At 47.6% G+C, this 18,763-nt stretch overlaps 1 protein-coding gene across 1 annotated transcript; it reads right to left on the reverse strand.

The window, feature by feature from the left end:
- Positions 1–2,302: 2,302 nt before the first annotated feature.
- Positions 2,303–7,093, reverse strand: FOXN4 (forkhead box N4). The gene is made up of 8 exons (XM_065646197.1): positions 6,952–7,093; positions 5,841–5,956; positions 5,606–5,743; positions 5,361–5,488; positions 4,901–4,997; positions 4,604–4,811; positions 3,352–3,741; positions 2,303–2,553 (listed from the first exon to the last, which is right to left on the reverse strand). Exons 1-8 carry the CDS (start codon positions 7,010–7,012, stop codon positions 2,303–2,305), a joined length of 1,389 nt encoding a protein of 462 aa, XP_065502269.1. The 5' UTR covers positions 7,013–7,093.
- Between the last annotated feature and the right edge of the window lie 11,670 nt (positions 7,094–18,763).

The following is an 18,763-nucleotide window of genomic DNA, read 5'->3' on the forward strand; positions in this document are numbered from 1 at the left end:
GTTTGGCTTTGGCTCGGAAAGGGGGAGGCACGACAGCAATGGAAGGTGGGGCACCTGGTTCCAGCGCGGTGCCGGTGTTGCCGTGGTGTGGGGGGGTTGGACACCTCAGTGTCCCAGGCTCTGTGGGGACATGTCCCTGTCCTGGGGCGGGGTGGCTGAGTGGGGTTATGAGATGATTTCTGGTTTAAAAGGTGTCACTGCACGTTGTCAGGGAAGGGGGTCCTGGTGGTCCCCATGCAGGAGCCAAACCACTGCCAATAAAGCGAGCGCAGTTCTCACTGAGGTTTTTCCTGAGCCCTGTTTTTTTGTCATTGTATAAACATGGTGGATCTGCACCGGGGCTGGTGCAGCCCCCTCCCTGCAGCACAGAAACTGCTGTGGCACCGAGCGGCTCATTGCATCCCCCTGCCAGTGCCTGTCCCTAACCCAGGGCTCTGCCGCTCATTTGGCTGCAGGGATGTTCATGAATAGGTTGATGGGGTGGAGAAGGAGTTTGTGCAGTAAATACCTGAATCTCTTGTTCTCCTGGAGGACCCAGGCTGGGTTGGGTTTCTGGGAGCAAACGCCTCAGAATTCCCGTGGAATGCTGAGCTGGAGCTCGCGGCGCAGCAGGGATGCACCTGACACCAGAGCAGTCGTCATGCAGCATATCCAGAACAACCCAGGCTTAGTGCTAAGAAATATTTATTAAAAAAAAAAAATGCAGACATCGTAGATGACGCCAGCTGCAGCAAACGATCGTTAATCACATTTGTTCTTGGACAATAAATTATGCTGTGGAGCATCGTGCCCTTTTGGAAGAGGTCACTGTGGACACACACTTGGGGAAGATGCGGGCACAGGCATTTTCTGGCCCTGAATCTTCACAACGTTTGATTTTTCAGCTGGCACCTTCTGGGTTTTAGCACAGGGACTTGGGCTGAAGATGGTTTTCTGCCTCCAGCGCCAGCCACACGCGGTGAGACCTGGACACGATCCCGGGCACTGTCGGACAGGGAAATTTGATTGATGCACCGGAGAGACAAAACACGAGGTATAAATATTGCTTCATGGTCACAGAGGTATAAGTAAACTAAATGCTAAATTCCAGCATACAGTTTGCTTTTTATATTTTCAGATGTTTCATCCTTTTTTTTTTTTTTTTTTTTTGCAATGTATGTTACCAAGTATAAAGCGGGGTTTGAAAAGTTAAAAACAACATTAGAATCAGTTTTACTTGGTTAATTAGGAAAGAAAGACTATTATGAATTGGTATGGTACAGTTACAATATTTGGTCTCTGAATTTTTTAAAAAACATGAGTTTCACAGTATCAAAAGTGCATGTTTAAAAGAAATGTAGTGTAACAACAGTGATGGTTGCATTTTTGATTATGAATAATTTAGTGGATGTAAAACAGCTTTCTGCAGCATTTTAAAAAATTGAACAGTGCTCAGTTTACATAATTTCTCTTCATAACAATAAATATAAATAAATTTACAAATAGTAATACTGCCTAGCACAAGAATAGACAGAAGCACAATACACAAGACTATAAACAAACCTAATCTTTTTAAAAAAAATCCTAAAAATAGACGTAATTCCTAAAACCTTCTACCCAGCAATCAGTTTAACAATTCAGTAGTACCACTTGCTTCTCGGCGTAAGGACTTTGTTTTTAAACCTAGATATAAGGGTTGTCTGCTATGGGCTCGAGTTTTTAATTTTCAGTGGTTTTGCTCCTTTCTTCCTACCTCACAACAATAAATTAGCAGTAGTTACATCAGAAAAGCATTAGTGGTGCAAGTGTCTCCAGAAACTGTACGGGGTGTTTGTTCAGTGGCAATAGTTATTTGGCAATTTAAGAAAAAACCTCTACGTCGTCTCTGATCAAGCAGTTTGGACTCCAATTTGCAGCTGACCAGCCACATGACTTGTGTTGGCTTCTGTAGAGGTGGTGGCCAAACAGCAGCCGCATATAAGCCTGGATCACAGTGTCGATTAAACGTATTTGCCTTCACTGGACTGGTTTTCAGCTCAGTTCCATTCCAGTGAAAGTTCCTGCTGCCTGATGCCTTCAAGCTCCTTCTCAAGAGCTCACTGGTCCTGCAAGACAAGTGTCTGTGTCCCTTCCTCCGTCTTGCCACCGGTGCAAGTGGTTCTGCTAGTGACAGTTTGAGTATTTTGGCATCACATGCTGCGTCCCAGGAAATGCCAACACGTCGCAGGCATCTGCAGGAGGAGCTCTTCTGCTGCTTTCAAGTCAGATTTTAACCACAGGGAAATTGACCCCCGAGCAGGATGTTTGTGAGATGGCGCGAAGCTCAGAGCAGAGCGATGGGTTTGTTGCCTTGCGGGTTCATGTACTGAGCTGCCGCCACGTTGTCCAGGGAGGTGTACGTGGCGTAAAGGCCGGTGACCTGCACGTCGGGGAAGGAGCGATCGCTGCCGCTGGAGATGGGGATGAGGCCAGGGGTGCCCAGGTCACAGTCTGAGAGGTGGAGCGGGGAGTTGCTGAAGGCACCCAGGGTATCGAGGCTGAAGCTCTCTTCTTTCATTTCCTCCCAGATGTTACCTTTAAAAGATTAAATTCTGGTCACAGAAACACATCCAGCCTGCCCAGGCATGGTGTGTGGGGGTCAGTCCGTAACTAAAGGGCTTTACCCGCTGTTTAGGACCAGTGCTGCTTGCAGGTGGTACCATCTGTAGCGCAAAGGTGGTAAATGTGTCTGTTCCCCCCAAATCCCCTGGTTCCCGCAGGAGTCCAGACCGTTCCAGGCCGCATCTCTCCACCACATACTAACCGGAACCCCCAGGGCCACACTGGGCATAGCCACAAACCAGGGAAGAGCTGCTTTCACAGAAGGGGAAAACCAAGGCAGGAGTAGAACTGTGGTTTGCCTGGGGCAGAGTGACATAGTGTCCCAGATCCAGCTCGCTGGACGTCCCTGCCTGCATCTCCTGCCATACCTGCACTTGGCCTGAGAAGGTGGTTACCGTCCCACCCAGCACTGGGCAGAAATGCTCCAAGGAAGCCAGGGACATCACCCTGCAGCAGCCAGCACCCAGCACAAGGTTTTAGCTGTTATATCCCACCCCAGAGCACCCCACTGAGGACCCTGGATATGTATTTGGTGAAGGGTTGTGAAGCACTGGAACAGGCTCCCCAGGGCAGTGGTGGAGTCACCATCCCTGGAGGGGTTTAAAAGTTGTATAGATTAGGTTATTCGGGACATGGTTTAGTGCCAGGGTTGGGTCAATGGTTGGACTCAATGATCTTACGAGTCTCTTCCAACCAAAATGATTCTATGATTCTATAACTCATAACCACATAAACCACGCCACCCCCCACCCCAGCTTCCTTCTCCCATACCTTGCAATGCAAAATCCATAATGCTCGGGTCAAGAGCGTCCACCTCGGTGTTCATGTCTGCCGTCACGTTGAGGAAGTCAGGCGGCGTGCGTCCCACGGGGTGGTGGCTCAGAGGGCTGTGGCTGCGGCTCATATCGGGCAGGGTGTGCAGAGGAGGCGTTTGCGCGGGTGCTGGCGAGTCCGGGGCAATGCGCGCCTGGGTCTGGATCTGGTGGTGGAGCGGGAGGGACTGCAGCGAGAGCGTCATGATGGTCTGAGGCTGCAGCTGGGACATGGAGATTCGGCCTTGAGCAGCTGCCACGTGGTTCAGGGTGGAGATCTCGGGCTCTGCCTGTTTGCTGGGCCGCCTGCAGCTCTCAGGTCTGTCGGTGATCAGCTTGTCCAGCTCCTCTGCACAAGCGATACCCATCCCCAGGGGAGAAGAGAGTTTAAAGAAATGCTACCTGCTTCCCTTCCCTTAGCCTTCACCCTTGTTGACTTCCCTGCTAACCCCTAACTCAGCTAAAGAAATGGTCACACAACACTTACACAGAGCACCCAAGACACTCCTGACAGCAGCTGGCCCGTGGGCACAGGGCTGAGCATCCTCGGTGGGTCTCCTGCTCACAGGGATACTCTGAATTCTGCTTGTATCTCAAATAAGATTCGCACAAGAGACTCCTGACAGTTTCAATGGCACTTCTGTTTTTAAGCAAGGAAGACCATAATTTATCATTGATTGTATATTACAGACTTTGCAGCAAAAAACTCCAGTTGATTTTGCCAAGACTGAGTTCCTGTAAGTTTCAATAACATGTCCTTATAAATAAGACTGAGAAAGTCTTAGTAAAAGGAGAAGTTTGCAGAGTAAAAAACTTCATTAAAATGTGACACCAAATACTAACACTGGAGGCAGCATAACTCCTCAGGAGGCCTTGGGTGTGCTGGACAGGTTAGCGTGGGGGGAAAAAGAAAATCGGTTTTGAAGCTAGGGACCCATTTGCACTGAGGGCCTCCAAAAATCACTGTCAGCTCTGTTCCCTCCTCCTGCTGCCGTGCATTTCCCTGTCACACAGCTTCGGGGCAGCAGCAATGACTTGACTCGGTGCAGAGCACGGGGGACTTCAGCCAAGCAGCTCAGAGGATGCAGCTGTCGCAAGGCATGAGAGCTCTGCTCTGTTCCATGTAATGTATTTCTTAAGATTCAGGCATTCTTGGCCAAATAGCTATTTTTCCGTTGCCTATCAGAGCAGAAGTGTAACTTCAGCCCTACCTGGGTTAGCCATGCTCCTCTGGATAGCAGCCAAGTCCTTCCGCTTCCACTTCTGCATCTCCTCTTCCATCTTGTCGATCTTGGCAGGATTGAGAGCCCATAGGCAGCCCTTGCGAGAGGTGCCGCTCAGCTTGTTCTCCACCTTCTCAAAACACTTGTTCAGGGAAAGGTTGTGGCGCACAGAGTTCTTCCAGCCGTCAGGGGCTGTCTGAAAGAGGCAGGGGGGCATTAGTGAAATAAGCCACGAACAAAGTGTTTGTGATGTTCCTACTTCCACCTGCCAGGCGCTACGCATACCTTGAAGTAGGGGAAGTGCTCCTTCATGAAGCTGTAGATCTCACTGACGGGCAAACTCCCTGTTTTGCTGTTCTTCAGCGCCATAGCGATCAGGCAACTGCAGAAACACAGGAAATAACAACAGGTTGTGTACGCTCAGCCATCGCTCCTTCTTCTGGCCTGGCAACCTTGGACCCATCTCTTGAGAAACAAAGAGCTGCCTGACCATGGCATTACCTTTTGCAAGTGCTCACAAGTCACCCTGTGACCCTGCAGATCTTACTCCTCTGTGCTATTTCTCTAACTTTACACAGATGTCCAGGAACCAGTTTGCTTGTTCGATCCCACTGCCCTTCAGAGGCAGAACTCCTGGGCAGATGATGGGATTTTTGTTCCCTTTGGAAGGAATCAAACCCTTGTCCTACCACAACTACAGCCTTACAACAGGTGTAGGCAAGACGCCGTTCTGCTCTCTACTCACCTGTACGAGTAGATGGGCTTGGGGTAATGCTTTGGGTGCAGCTCTTGGGCAGCGTGAGGAGCCAGGCGCGGCTGAGCGTAGTGTGGCTGCGTCCCGTAGGATGGGTTGTAGATTGCTGCTGGGTTACACTGTGTGCGGGAGGGAAAGAAGGAAAATGTCAAATGCAGGATGTAGGTTTAGGGATATTTTAATGTTTTTATTTTAAGAAAGTTCTAGAGATCGTCTTGGCAGATACTTCAAGACACAGACCACAGACCAAATAGCAGTACCTGTTGTGTGTTCTGTGCTAGCGTGAACACCTGCTGTGAATGAGGAGGAGGAAAGAGCTGTTGCTGTGTTTGTAAACCAGGAGATGGCTGCCCACCTACAGCATACTGGCTCATCTGCCAAGATGAAGACAACAGAGGTGTCAGTCTTGAAATTACCGACATTTTTTCCTAAGAAGTGGTGCAATAATAAGCCATGGAGGCCTGCTCTTACATTTGCTCCATGTGTTGAAATAGGATTCAGTCCCAGGATCCCCTGTGGCAGGCTGGCCTGGACATGAATCATGCCTCCAGGGGCTCCTGTCGAGTGCATATTGCTCACCACAGGCCCTGTTTTGGAGAAAGTAAAGGTAAAGTTCACATGAAAGTACGCTTCTGAAAAGACAGCTAACATTTATTTTTAATAGATGCAGTTGAACACAGCTAAGCTCTGGAGTGGGGATAATCACACCTCCTAGTGCCTTTCCATCCCAAAAGAACCCAAAGCATTGCACAGATTGCAAAGGTGACATCAGCTGTTTTGAAAACTTGTTATGCAGGGAATGAAAGATGACAGATGTTTAACAGTCCACAGTGGTGTTACACACACAGTATCTTACAAAAGAAAAAAAAACACATTCAGCACTATCTGTACTGCAGAAGGATCTGTACACCTTCAGGAATAAGTGTGTTTACCTAAAGGATGTTCAGAAAGGAAAGAAAGGCGTTCAGTGAGTGTATGCTGTAAGTCTGTATGAAGCAAACAGGTAAGGGGCAAATCACAGAATCGCAGAATGTCAGGGATTGGAAGGGACCTCGAAAGCTCATCCAGTCCAATCCCCTTGCCGGAGCAGGAACACCCAGATGAGGTTACACAGGAAGGTGTCCAGGCAGGTTGGAATGTCTGCAGAGAAGGAGACTTCACAACCTCCCTGGGCAGCCTGGGCCAGGCTCTGTCACCCTCACTGAGAAGAAGTTTCTTCTCATATTTAAGTGGAACCTCCTGTGTTCCAGTTTGTACCCGTTGCCCCTTGTCCTATCATTGGTTGTCACCGAAATAAGGTACTCTTAATTTTACCAATGTTGAAACAAACAAGAAAGACTAATTACCTAATTTCAAAGCTGTTGAAAACCTCTGAAGTACAAGTCTAAAGCACCTTGGCCCACGTTCACACAAGGCATCAGCAATTACCCTGAGCAGAAATGCCAGTGGGATCCTAAGATCTCATCCCTGCTCAGGCTCTGCCTCTCGAAACGAAGGAAATGGATCAGCAAGGAGACAACGGGCTCCAGGTCAGCAGGCTGTGTTGCTTAAAGAGCTGTTATTTCACATCCTGATGCTTTACCTGGCTGATGTAGCATCGCGTTCTGGGCACCAAGGCTAAAATCCATCCTTCCACTGGCCATCTGCTGCAACCGAGGGACATCAACAGATGTCAGCCAGGACAGGGACTGCAGGTCACTGGGGAGGTCATCGTCACTCAGCTGGGACGGGTCGGAAGCCAAGAGTCTGCAAAAGAGCAGGAAGGGTCAGCAGGGAGTGGAGGTGCTGCTGCACTGTCCCTATGAGAGGGAACAGGACTGGGATGCCAAAGCTCATGTAGGTCAGCAGGGAAAATACATCAGGCTGGAATTCAGTTTGCAGAACTCATGTGCAACCTCTGGTTTCACAGCTGGTTACTGCCGCCCTTTACCCAATGACGATTTGAAACACTCAGTTAAGAAAACTTCTTGTGCGGTATTTGTGGGGGAAGAAGGTGTAAGAACCCAGAGGAGAAACTGCCTAGAAAAAAAAAGCAACACTGATTCATTATTTTCACATTTGTTGGAAATCTGCCCTTGTTTGGCCTTGCTGCAGAAGGAACCCGTCAGACTGCCTGCTTGTACCAACGAAGCCCCAGCAGAACCACGACAGGCTGCTTTTGCTGGAAAGCTCCGTTTTTGAGACATTCTGCATGCTCCATCCCACCTGCTTTGTTTGGCTTTGGGGGTGCACATGGCACCAGACTGAACTATTGAAACATCTGTACAGTACTCAAAAATTCCTGTGTGGTCAAAACTCCAATTAAGTCAATAAAAGAACTATTGCAAATGAAGAAGGATTAAACTACTTTTACCTATGTTAAACAGTGTTACCTTGAGGAGTAAAGCAGGAATTAGAACATGTCAGGAGGTTATCATTAGATACCCAGGGTAAACCCAAAGGGATTCGCATCCAGGAAAACATCTTTCTCTATCAGAACAACATCGTTTATTTGGATGTGGTTGATTTTGCTTTCAAAACAAAGGCTTTAAAGAGCTCTCTCATGGATGTGTTAAAGCCAGCTGTGTTGTACTAGCACGTGTTTGTTGCCAAATGACGATGCAGAAGCCTTAAATAAATGTGGTCTCTTGCTGAAGCATCTTTTATGTTTTACACATTTCTAAATCAGCTCAAAGGGACAAGGCAGGACTCTAGTGCCCAGCTGCCCAGGAGCTTTCAGCTCCTCTATTCATGATTTCCAGAAACACGTATCAAAGTTCCCTAAACTATTATCTGGGAGATCTTTAAAACAGAATGTAATTTATTTGTTTGTAAAAAGATTTTGAAAAGAAGAAAAGGAAAAAACAAAACAAAACAAAATGAAAACCAAACAACAAACAACACATACCAGGAGCCAAAAGCTCAAATCCTGGCCAAAAACCATCTTCAAGTCCCTCTTGCAGCCTACCCTGTTTTCTTTCTCCTACTGTAGTTATAGTGCAATAATTAGCATTGCCATGGTTACCGCTGTTCAGTTATTTTGTGAGGCCAGGGACTTAAATACATAAAAAGACTATCAGGTGACAGCTCTCCTGGCCTGGAGATTGGCTGGATTGGAAGTAAACAAGAGCATTAAATGATTTGAAAAATGGGCAGGCTCATGTCGTTTGCAACAGTTGGGCCCATTCATGGGAAGCCGATAACCCATTGTGCATCCAACGACCACTGGCACGTGGCCTCGATTGTTTTTGGGATTCTTGCTTAATTGTTTTTTGGTTTTTTTTTTTCACTCCTCCCTCCTCCTTTTTACAAACCTCACATTAATCTGGCTGAATGACAGGCGACACACAACACACATCCACATGCCATCTGGCACCCCGGTCCCTGCCAGTCCTCCCAGACAAGTCAGTTCCTCCAACAAATAACAGGGTCAGATGGGCGGCGAGGGTCAGCACCCACCGCACACGCCTCCTGTCAGCGATGGATCCCCCCTGTCCCTGTCACCGCACCAGCCGCTCCACACCGCGGGCACCGCCACAGCCATCCCGGTGGGGCTCAGCAGCCTTCCCACCTTGAGAAATAAATATTTGGGGGAAATAAAGGCTTGCGTTTCATGCTCAGCCCAGATGCACTCGTCCTCTCCAGCCGTGGACACCAGCACAACCTGCGAGTCCCCTGCTGGGCACAGCGTGTCCCCCGGAGCATCCTCGGGATGCGGAGCCACGCGCTCCCTCCCTCTGCGGGTCCAGACGGGGCAAGGGAGGTGATTGAGCTTTTAAGTTGATATAACAGTCATTAGGCTCTATTTTAAATACAATAACTAGACAAGTGTGCGAGCCAGCTCTTTTTCCAAGATGAAGCTGTTTCCTCCCCTTCCCCATCCTAGCGCAGCACAGCTGTTCGAATTTGAGTTTACATTTCTTTTAAAATCACCTGTAGCTGTTCACTTACACATTTTTTTTAAATGGAGTTGTTAGCTCTCAAAATAACTGTTTTCATTAATAATGGGGTAAAAAGCATATTTAATCAGAATACAGTATTTCACATTGAAGGATTATTCTTCAGGTTGTCTTCAAAACCAATGTTAAATTTCATGTGTCTCAAAGAAGGTGAAACTGCTTAAAGTACGCCCATGACTGTCTGAGGTGTTTTAAACACCAAGACACATTCTGCAGCATCAAACCACCTTATCTGACAGTACGCAGGCTCGGTGTGTGTCTGCTGTTGGTGAAGAAATGCTGATCTAACCACCCCTGGAAAGACCTGTGCACAGTAACAGCTTTAATCTCACAAGGCTCAATCTTTCTGACCTGAAAAATCACTTGTGCCAAGCCAGCTACAACTATATAAGTACGTATTATAATATCGTGTGTATTTTGATTCTGTTCCCCTCCACCACCCTTCTCATCTCACATTTGGGGGCAAACCTCAGGAGTTGGAGATCCTCGGCTGGGCGTTCGCAGCCCTGGCACAATGGGGCACTGTGGTAAAAGCAGCCACTGCCTTTCACTGCATGTAAATGAGATAAATAGTGATACGCTGTAATTAATGCACACTACGGAAAATGTCCCCCGCTGCACATTCCCCAGGGCTGTCTGGGACATAGGCTGAGCTACTAAACCCCTGCAAAGAAAAGGTTACAGTCACACCAAATGTGTGGCAAACATTACATTATTTTTAAAGGTGCGGTGAAATTACACGACTCCATTTTCACCCCTCTCCTCTCACAGCTAGGCAGGAAAACACCCTCCTGTTTCTGTGTGTTTCTGCCCTAGAAAGGCACCTGCATCAGTAAGAATCTGCACGCTGCTGAGGATTTGAGCCCCAGTTCTCCTCTCTGTATCAGAGGATGCTGGAGTCCTGAGAAAAATGCCCTGAGAGCTATGGCAGGTGACACAGAAATGCTCAGAGATAGCATTAGTCTTTGCTATCTATCTGCTCCATCATGCACAGCCCAAAATATTTCTCTAATCAGGGCAATAGATCTTGGCCACCAGCCAGCCTGCACAAAGTTTACTTTTCCGGAATCAGGAAAAATATCCCTTGGAATGAGACCCCTTTCCAGCTTTCCCAATATTGAGCTCCAGACCTTCCTGCCTGCAGTCACAGAGAAACTGGGAGCACATCAGACAATGAGCCTGTCAGCCTTGCTGGAAGGAAGAGCAGAAATGAGGCAGCTTTCCAGGGACAACCAGCAAGTCCCTCCTCAGCTACAGCTCGAGAAATTTTGGATTATGGGAACCAAAGCTAGTGAGGAAAAAGCAAATAATATGATTACCCTGTCAGGTGTTGCTGTTCTCCTTTTCTTACACCATGGTTCAGAAGAGAAGATGATTCTCTCAAAACCTTCTGCAGAGGTACTTAGTGCTACGAGAACAACGTATAGATGTCCTCCTGGAGACTTTTATATATTTCAGCTCCGAGTTTCACAACCCTTCATTGCATCATTTTTGGTATGGTATAAAGGGAAAGTGAATCACAAGTGACCTACATGATTAGTTTGAGCCTAAGAGGAAGCGAGGAGCGATGTTAGCACTGAGCTCCCAGCCACTCGCTCCTGCTCTGCGTTACCCACAAAACCATCCCGAGGTTCGGATTTGCCAAGCGCAGCCGGTATCTGACTCTGCAATCTGTTTTGTTACAAAAAACAAACAAAACGCTTCTCCTTGATGCAAAGAGGTGTAGAAGTAACAGGCACTACAGGAATGTTTTCTATTAAAACCAGGAGCATTGTCTATCTGGGAAGCTATTTTTTCCTTTAACATCATTTCAGCTGCTGTTCATCAGCACTGAACTGACCTGTCTGCTTGGGACTTTGTGTAGTTATTTAATTCAGTGTAAAGGGAATATAAAATATACTACCCTTTGTTTTGCGCTGTTGTAAGCACCCGTCTCAGGTGCACTACTTGCTGTGGCCAAGCAGCAATTCTGCTTTCTGCACATTTGAGATATTTTAAACGGGTAAAATTAGAGTGGTGTGCCGTGAGCATCCGAGGTCTCACAGCAGTGCTGAAAATGTCCAAATTCCTTCTCTGTTTCCTCGTTCTGAAGGGAAGGTCAGGCACTGGATGCGAGATAAGGTATGAACCCCGGTCTGGTGTCACCTGAGACAGACGAGCCCGAGAAGCCACCAGGACATCGCCAGGGTACAAACCAGTCCCCATCGCCGCCTGTAACTGCGAGACCATTTGAGAAGCAAGGGCCACAATTTTTTATTAATACCGATTAGCACATTTCAGGAACCGCATAGGAAACAGTTGAGCTAATCCACTTAAATCAATCCACAGCAGCCCGAGTTTGACTGATTCCTAGGAGGTTTCTCACATTTTTTTGAAAGAATGAAGCAACTACTGTGATGAAATTCCTCCGACACATTGAGTCATTATCTCACTCCCTGTCAGACACACATGGTGTCAAGGGAATGGACACTGACATTTTCTTCAGGAACAATTACGGTTTCGTTAGTTCTGCATTTGGAACCTTTTGTCTGCACAAATTTCCTCCGTGCAAACTCCCAGGCTCCGTCCATCCCCGGGGTGACAGTCGGGTCCCGAGCTGCCGCTCGCTCTCCAGAAACCCAAGTGCCAAACCAGAGCTGAGAGCACCACTTAGGACAGCTAAAATGTACCGCGTGTCAGCAAAATAAAGACTTTTCACCTTTTTCACTGCTATAATGCAGTCACGTCCAGGATGTAGGGAATGTGGCAGTTGCGTGTTTATGTGTCTGTGCTTCTTAATATGATTTTAAGCTACGCTATGATAGCATAAAGTAATTATCACAAGAAAAATGTAATCAGACTATCTAATGAGCTAATGAATATAGATTTTAAGAACCAAAGGGACAATTAAGTAGGGTGAAGGAGGATATAGACTAATAATATGTTGAACGATTAACGACTGAGTCACAACTTTTGATCAAAAAGTTATCTATTTAAAACTAAATTCCTGTGTAACATGAATAGAAATTCATTTCAAGGCCTTCAAAATACTATGGAAGACGTCTATCAACTGGAAATACATAGTAATATAAAAAAATAGAAATGTGGTCCTTACACAAAATATTGAGTTGCAAAACATGAAGTTATAGTTTACCTTGTTGATCTAGAGTTAGCTTTACATCTTAAGTAATATTATTTCCTCAAATGAAATTATACACTTTAGTTAGTTATTTCAAGATATAGACGCCACTTTGTTACCGAGAGTGATGATTTGATTCCTTAAATTTGGATTTTGACATACTCCAAATAATCCATTGCAAGTTATGCTTTGCCTGTCTTATAATGGCCTGTTTTTCATGTCATGATTTATTCTTTGATATGTGATAAACCACATGTTACTGTCCCTAGTTTGGGAATGGGAGAGTCCCTGACAAAAACAAGCATGCTGCTGCATTTGAAAACCAAGAACGTTGAATTAGGATAACATTGAGCTTTCATCGGGAGAGAACTTACAGATCTGTAAGTGTTTTTGCAGCCTTAGTCCAGGCCCACCTGGGCCTCGCGTCTGCCTCCCTGGGGCTCCTGTTGCTCATACTCTGCACATGAAATCTCAGTCTGTGCTTCACAGCAGATCTTTTACTTCTCCTGTGCTGTTATGTATGTTAAATCAAATTAGGCTGGGGAAGGATAGATTGCACGTTTCAATAAAAAATATTGCTTGAAGACCACAGCGTCCATGAGCTGAAGAACCTCATTTCTCAGAGACCAGCTCCACTGAAGACCGTGGGAGCTCCCCTCTAATTTAGTCACCTTTGAGGTGGCTCCTGTAATTTACATAACTTTGTGCTGAATAACCACAAGCGCACCACCGCGTAGTAAACTCGTAGTCTGCCTATTTCTTTGATTTAAACATCAAAATATTTACAACTAAGACATAGCGTTAGATTATTAATTATATTTAACAAGAATAAAGTGCTAAGGTTTAAAAAAAATCCCATTGTGTTACAATTATCTACTTTTATGAAATGTAAAATGAAGTCTTTAGGAATATTTTCATAACCGTGGTAGTGACAAATATTGAAGGTAGTGGTATTTTCTCTGGGAGAGTAAGAGAGGCAACTGCCAACATGAAGTATTACTTTGCATTGGTAGTCAGGCAGTGACAGCGCCATGAAAACATAGTCATCAGAGAAGAGATGATGGCCCTTAATCATTCCTGAACGGCATGATGTTTTATATCACACAGCTGCATCAGTAGAAGAGATATTTGTCTGAAATCATTTTACTGTGGTGCAAATGGTCCCTGGACTTTGCATAGCAGCCTAATCCTCATCACTACCCTATTGCCACATCGAATCTACTATGGATGCTTTGGATCCACAGAATTAAAAGACATGCTGCAATCAGGGATTTTTTTTTCCTGGTCCACTAAAAAAAAAAATCCCGTAGTTTCGAACTGAAAGCATAAAAACTCATCGCTATTTGCCGATTTGGTCCCTGTTCACATGCCCACGCTCTCCCCTCCCTTTCGGCGTTTCCTCCCGCACGCCTGCAGGAAAGGCCGGTCCCCTCCACGTCCAACCGCCCCATTGAAAGGTTCCAAGTGAGACAGAAGAGTGTTCTCAGCACAGCCCCAGCCTCCTGCTCACTAATTGGAGGCCATTCCCCGTTTTGCGGAGCCTTGATGCTCCCCCATGGCGCACTCGGGACTGTGGGTTCCAGTCCTGGACTGTGGTGACAGCAGGAGAGTAAACAGAGCTGATAGAATTTGACAGGTCTATTCTTTTCTTAAAATCATTCAGTCTAAAAGATTTTCTTTTACATAATCCAAAGTGTTTTCTCATGAAGTAGGACAAATACTGCTCTGCATTTATAGTGCAGTTCAGATTTTATGCATTTTTATCAGAATTTGCTGCTATTAAATGAGGTCAAATAATTCATTTTAAAGCTGCATTGAAGAAATCACAAGTGGGTTAAAAACTTTAGAGAACTGGGATCTTCAAGTTCAAAATGCTTAACAGAGAACTGAAAGTAGTTTTTAAAAGCAGCTGACTTCTGAATAAAAGAAGAAACTCTTACAATTCCTTTACTGGCAGTAAGATAAATCCTATCTTTCTCCTCAAAAAAGAGCATTTATTTCTGCAGCCATGAGTTAAAGAATAGTGCTCTCCATAAAAAGGGCCTTTGTTAAGGTGCTATGTTCTTCAGGGCACTGAAGATACAGACTTAAATATAAGTACCCGGAAGTCTCTCTCATACATACCCTTCATTAAATACTGAACAATTTCTTTACAAATACTTACATAGCCAACAAAAATTCCTAGAGCAAACTGTGCTTTAATAAGCAGCAAAAGAGAGTTCCACAAACCTTTTTCCACAGTGGTTTCAGAGAGTATAACAAATCACTTGTTGAGCTGCAAGAGGCTGCAGTGCAGCGTTTGCATTTTGAATAGAGGCTGATAGAAGAATACCTGCGGCTGACCACTTTTACCCAGAGAAATGGGGGAAAACACCCTCAGGCTGGGAGGAAGGCGATGTTCTCTCGCTCCTCATTTTAAAACAAGATTTTTTTTTCTTTTACTGTGAGAACCGGATCATGTTCTGCTATTCTGTGTTTCTTGGAACTTTGCATCATGTGATGAAATGTAACCTAATTTAACCCAGCGCACTGTAATTAATGCAGAACTATCCTGTGACTTCTAACAATGCTTTTAAGTGATAAATGGATGCATAGTGGTACAGGTAAGTTATCAAAGTCTGTTGACAGATCTAGGTGTGTTCCCACTGATATTAGAAGAACTTTGACAGAAACCAGTGCTCTGGAGTACTACATAAGTACCTGTTTTAATGAAAAACTTTCCTAGTGTCTATTGCACTTCATTTAGTGTCTCTGTAACGGCTTTGAAAAAATGCAAAATGTGATCTGAAAGGGAACTTCTGAATAACTATTTTTTAACAAGAACATCATTCTCTTGCAATGCTCATACAGTAGAGAGAGCTTAGTGGAAGGTCAGCCCAAGGCTTTGAAGGTGTATTTATCAAGCATAAGTTAGTATCAAAGTACTTTAAACAGGAATGCTTCTAAATAAGCAGTGCATTGTAACTGGTCACCAGCCTAGAAATCTAATTTAGAGTGGAGAAATGATAATGATGTAGTTAACTTTAAAAAGTATATATATATTTCTATATGCTCAGGGTATTTTTAGGACATAACGAGAAAACAACATCAGTTAGCAGGATGTGAGAGCGCAGTGCGTATTTTTGAAATGGATAAAAGCCTCACCTGTACTCCTGTGACGGGTGGTGGTTTTGCCCTGAATTCCTAATGACTCCTGACATTATGGACGGGATATCACTTTCTATCATCTCCTTGGCAAAAGACAAGAACAGAGAAGCAGCGGGTGAGGCAGCAGCCGCTATCCAGCACTTCAGGAGGCACAAAACCCCGGCTCAGACCCAGGACTAGAGTAAAGCCCGATCTATATTACCTTTATCTCCGCTTGCATCGGTTTATTTGGGACAGGCAATGCAGGAAAATGTTTTACGGGGGAAACAAAAAATTTTTTAAAAGGTTCAGAAAGGGAACGTAGCCCCTGATGGGGGGAGCATCAATGGACTGCGGGCTCGGCGGGCGGCTGGGATGTCGGTACTGGGAGCACTGGAGTCAGCTGGGGAACGCTCCCACCTCGGGGCTGCTCTGAAACTCCACAGAAGCAGCCGCGTAGCGTTAAGGAGAAGCAAGCGATGGTCTTGAGTGCGCCCGGGGGAGCCCGGGGAACCGAGCCCGCTGCCCGCCGAGCCGCCCCGGAGCAGCCCCGCGTCCCGCCGCCCCGACCCCCCGCACCTCCCGGCCCGGCCCTGCCGGCTCCTTCCACAAACCTGGCGGGCCGGGGCCCGGGGGCCCGGCCGGAGCTCCGCGGCTGCGGCGCGGCGGGGTCTCCCTCTGAGGGGCGGGGTTCGGGGGGGCTGGAGCTGCCCCGAGGGGGATGGAGCCGGCGGCCCGGAGCCGCGACGAGTCGCGGTGGGGCCGGGCTCCGGCGCGTTTTTAAATTTCCCTCTCAGGAGCTGTCCAGCCTGGAGCATGCGCGGCCGGGGGCCGCCCGCAGGGTCAGGGCCGGGGCAGGGCCGGGGGAGCGCGGCGTTTCCCGGCAGCCGCCGCAGCGCCGAGCGGCCCCCGCGGCCCCCCGGGCCCGCCCCGCCAGCGCCCGCGGGACCGAGCCGTGGCAGGGCGGGCGGGCTGGGCAGGGGGGTCAAAAAAGAAAAATAAAAAGGGAAAAAAAACCCCAAAACAAACCAACACCACCACAGCCCAACTTCTTGCAACTTTCCAGAGAGTGGAAGGGGGAGGGGGACCCACCCGGCCCGTTCAAACGGCGTTCACCGGCGGTTTGAGCGGGGGGGGATAAATGTGTGAGGAGGAGGGAGGCGGGGGCTGCCCTGCGGACCGGCCCCGGCAGAGCCGCCCGCCCCGGAGGGCGCTTGCGCCGGTGCCCGCGGAGAGCGGGTCAGGCCGCGGCGGGAAGCGCTGTGGAGGCCGCGCCGGGGCCGCCTCTCCCCGCCCGCCCGCCGCTGGGCCCGCCGTGCCCGGCCCGGCCTCCGCCCCCTGCGCCTCCGCGGGAAGGTGCCCGGGAGCGGCCGGCAGCTCCGCCAGGCGGGCCCGAAGGCGGGCAGCGCCCGGGGGAGGCGCCGTGCCCGCCCGTCCCGCTGCCGCCTCAGCGGTGAGGGGCTGCGGCGCTGGGGTGCGAGGAACCCCGGGGGGAGAAAAGGGCTTCCCGGGGGGTTAGAGAGGAAGCGTGTCCCTGCCCCATGGAGGGGGTGAGAGGGGCTCTTCCCTTGTGCGGTGGGCAGGGGCGGAGGGAAGCGCTCCGATCCCTGGCACGGGGAGGGTGCCCGCGGCGGCCCCGGGGACGGGGGTGGTGGGGCTGGGGGTACCGGGAGGGCGCTGGGTGTGCTGGAGAGCAGGGTGCCTGGTGGGTGTGAGCACCTTTATTTACCTAGGTAAATGCATTAAAAAAAAAAAAAATAGGAAATGGAAGAATTCAGTCTGATAGCCATACTGGTAGTTCCTCTTTCACCAAAGGGTTTTTAAGTGCAGTGCACACATCAGATAGTGAAGTCTGAGAATAAAGGCATGAGGTTGGGACGGTGTTACCTCCACGTACCAGAGAGACGGGGGTGAAACAGCTGAGCCAAGGTCAAACCCCGTCCCAGTGGAGGGGCAGCCCCAGAAACCATCAGCCTGGACTTGCTGGGTCTTTTATTAAGACCAGAGTTTTCACCCCAAAAGCCCATCGTCAAAACAGGGACCAACCATACTTGTCCTGAAAGGGGCCTTTATGTAGAAGCAGTTTGGAATTGGTGCTGAGACCAGGAGATTTGGACTCTGCATAAAGCGAACATGTGGAAATACTGCAAATATACTTGCAGAATGAAAACCCCAAAAATCTCATGAGAAGTTTATTTCCTTGTGCTTGACAGCTTGCCGCACGGCATAGAGGGAATGAAATGTGAAGATGGGAGATCTTTTCTTCTACTCTTAATGACAATCTGTTCACTTTGATGAGCATCAAATCTCTGTTAATTACTGTCAATAGAAATGGGCAGTAATCAATACTTATCAGCATCAAGGCACATCTGGAGAACCGAAACACAGAATAAAGAAAAAAGTCATAATACTGCCAGAGCCCAGAACATGGAGTTTACATAGTTGCAAGTGTTCCCTTACTTACAGTGACATGTCGTGCTGTTTTGTAACTGATTACAAAGTGAACTTAGTTGTTATATACTTACCTTGTAACTTAATACTTAAAAAAAAAAGCATTCTTCTAGCTTAATATTTGCAAGAGGAGTAAGGATAAAATGCCATTTCTTTTAGGCTTTCTTGGAATCCACTCGAGCCGTTGTGCTGAACTCTCCACCCAAGTGGTTTCCTTGCAGCGGTACATTTGGCGCAGATTCTTTTCTCTCGTTCAGGTGATTTGCAAACCTCCTGCTTGGAAGGGCCAGATTGTGGCAGGTAAGGAGGACAAGGGTGGCTCATACCCATCTTGTTCACTAGGGGAGCTTAAACTGAAATGTGAAGGGATAAAGAGCTTAGTTCTCCAAACACTGAGGAGAGTACATAGCAAGTTGCAGCAAGGAAAGTTCTAGTTAAATATTACGAAGGAAGTTTTCACAATGAGGGCAGCCCAATGTTACAACGGTGAGTTTCTGCCCTTGGAGATACTCAGAATGTGACTGGACAGAGCTCTGAGCAAAATCGATCTGCTTTGGTGCCACTTTGAGCAGAGGTTTGGAGCAGAGACTCTGCCTCGATTGCTGTGTGACTCCATAACGGTGACACGTAGCGCTCCTTGGGAAACACGCACATGAATTTTTGCCGGCTGAGGTTTCCGCAAGCGTTAAGCAGAGCAGTTAGTGGGGTATACCAGTTACCAGCTAAAACACTGTTAAAATTATCAAACAGATTGAAAAGCA

The sequence above is a fragment of the Caloenas nicobarica genome, chromosome 16 (genome assembly GCF_036013445.1).
Source record: "Caloenas nicobarica isolate bCalNic1 chromosome 16, bCalNic1.hap1, whole genome shotgun sequence".
Lineage (NCBI taxonomy): Eukaryota > Metazoa > Chordata > Aves > Columbiformes > Columbidae > Caloenas > Caloenas nicobarica.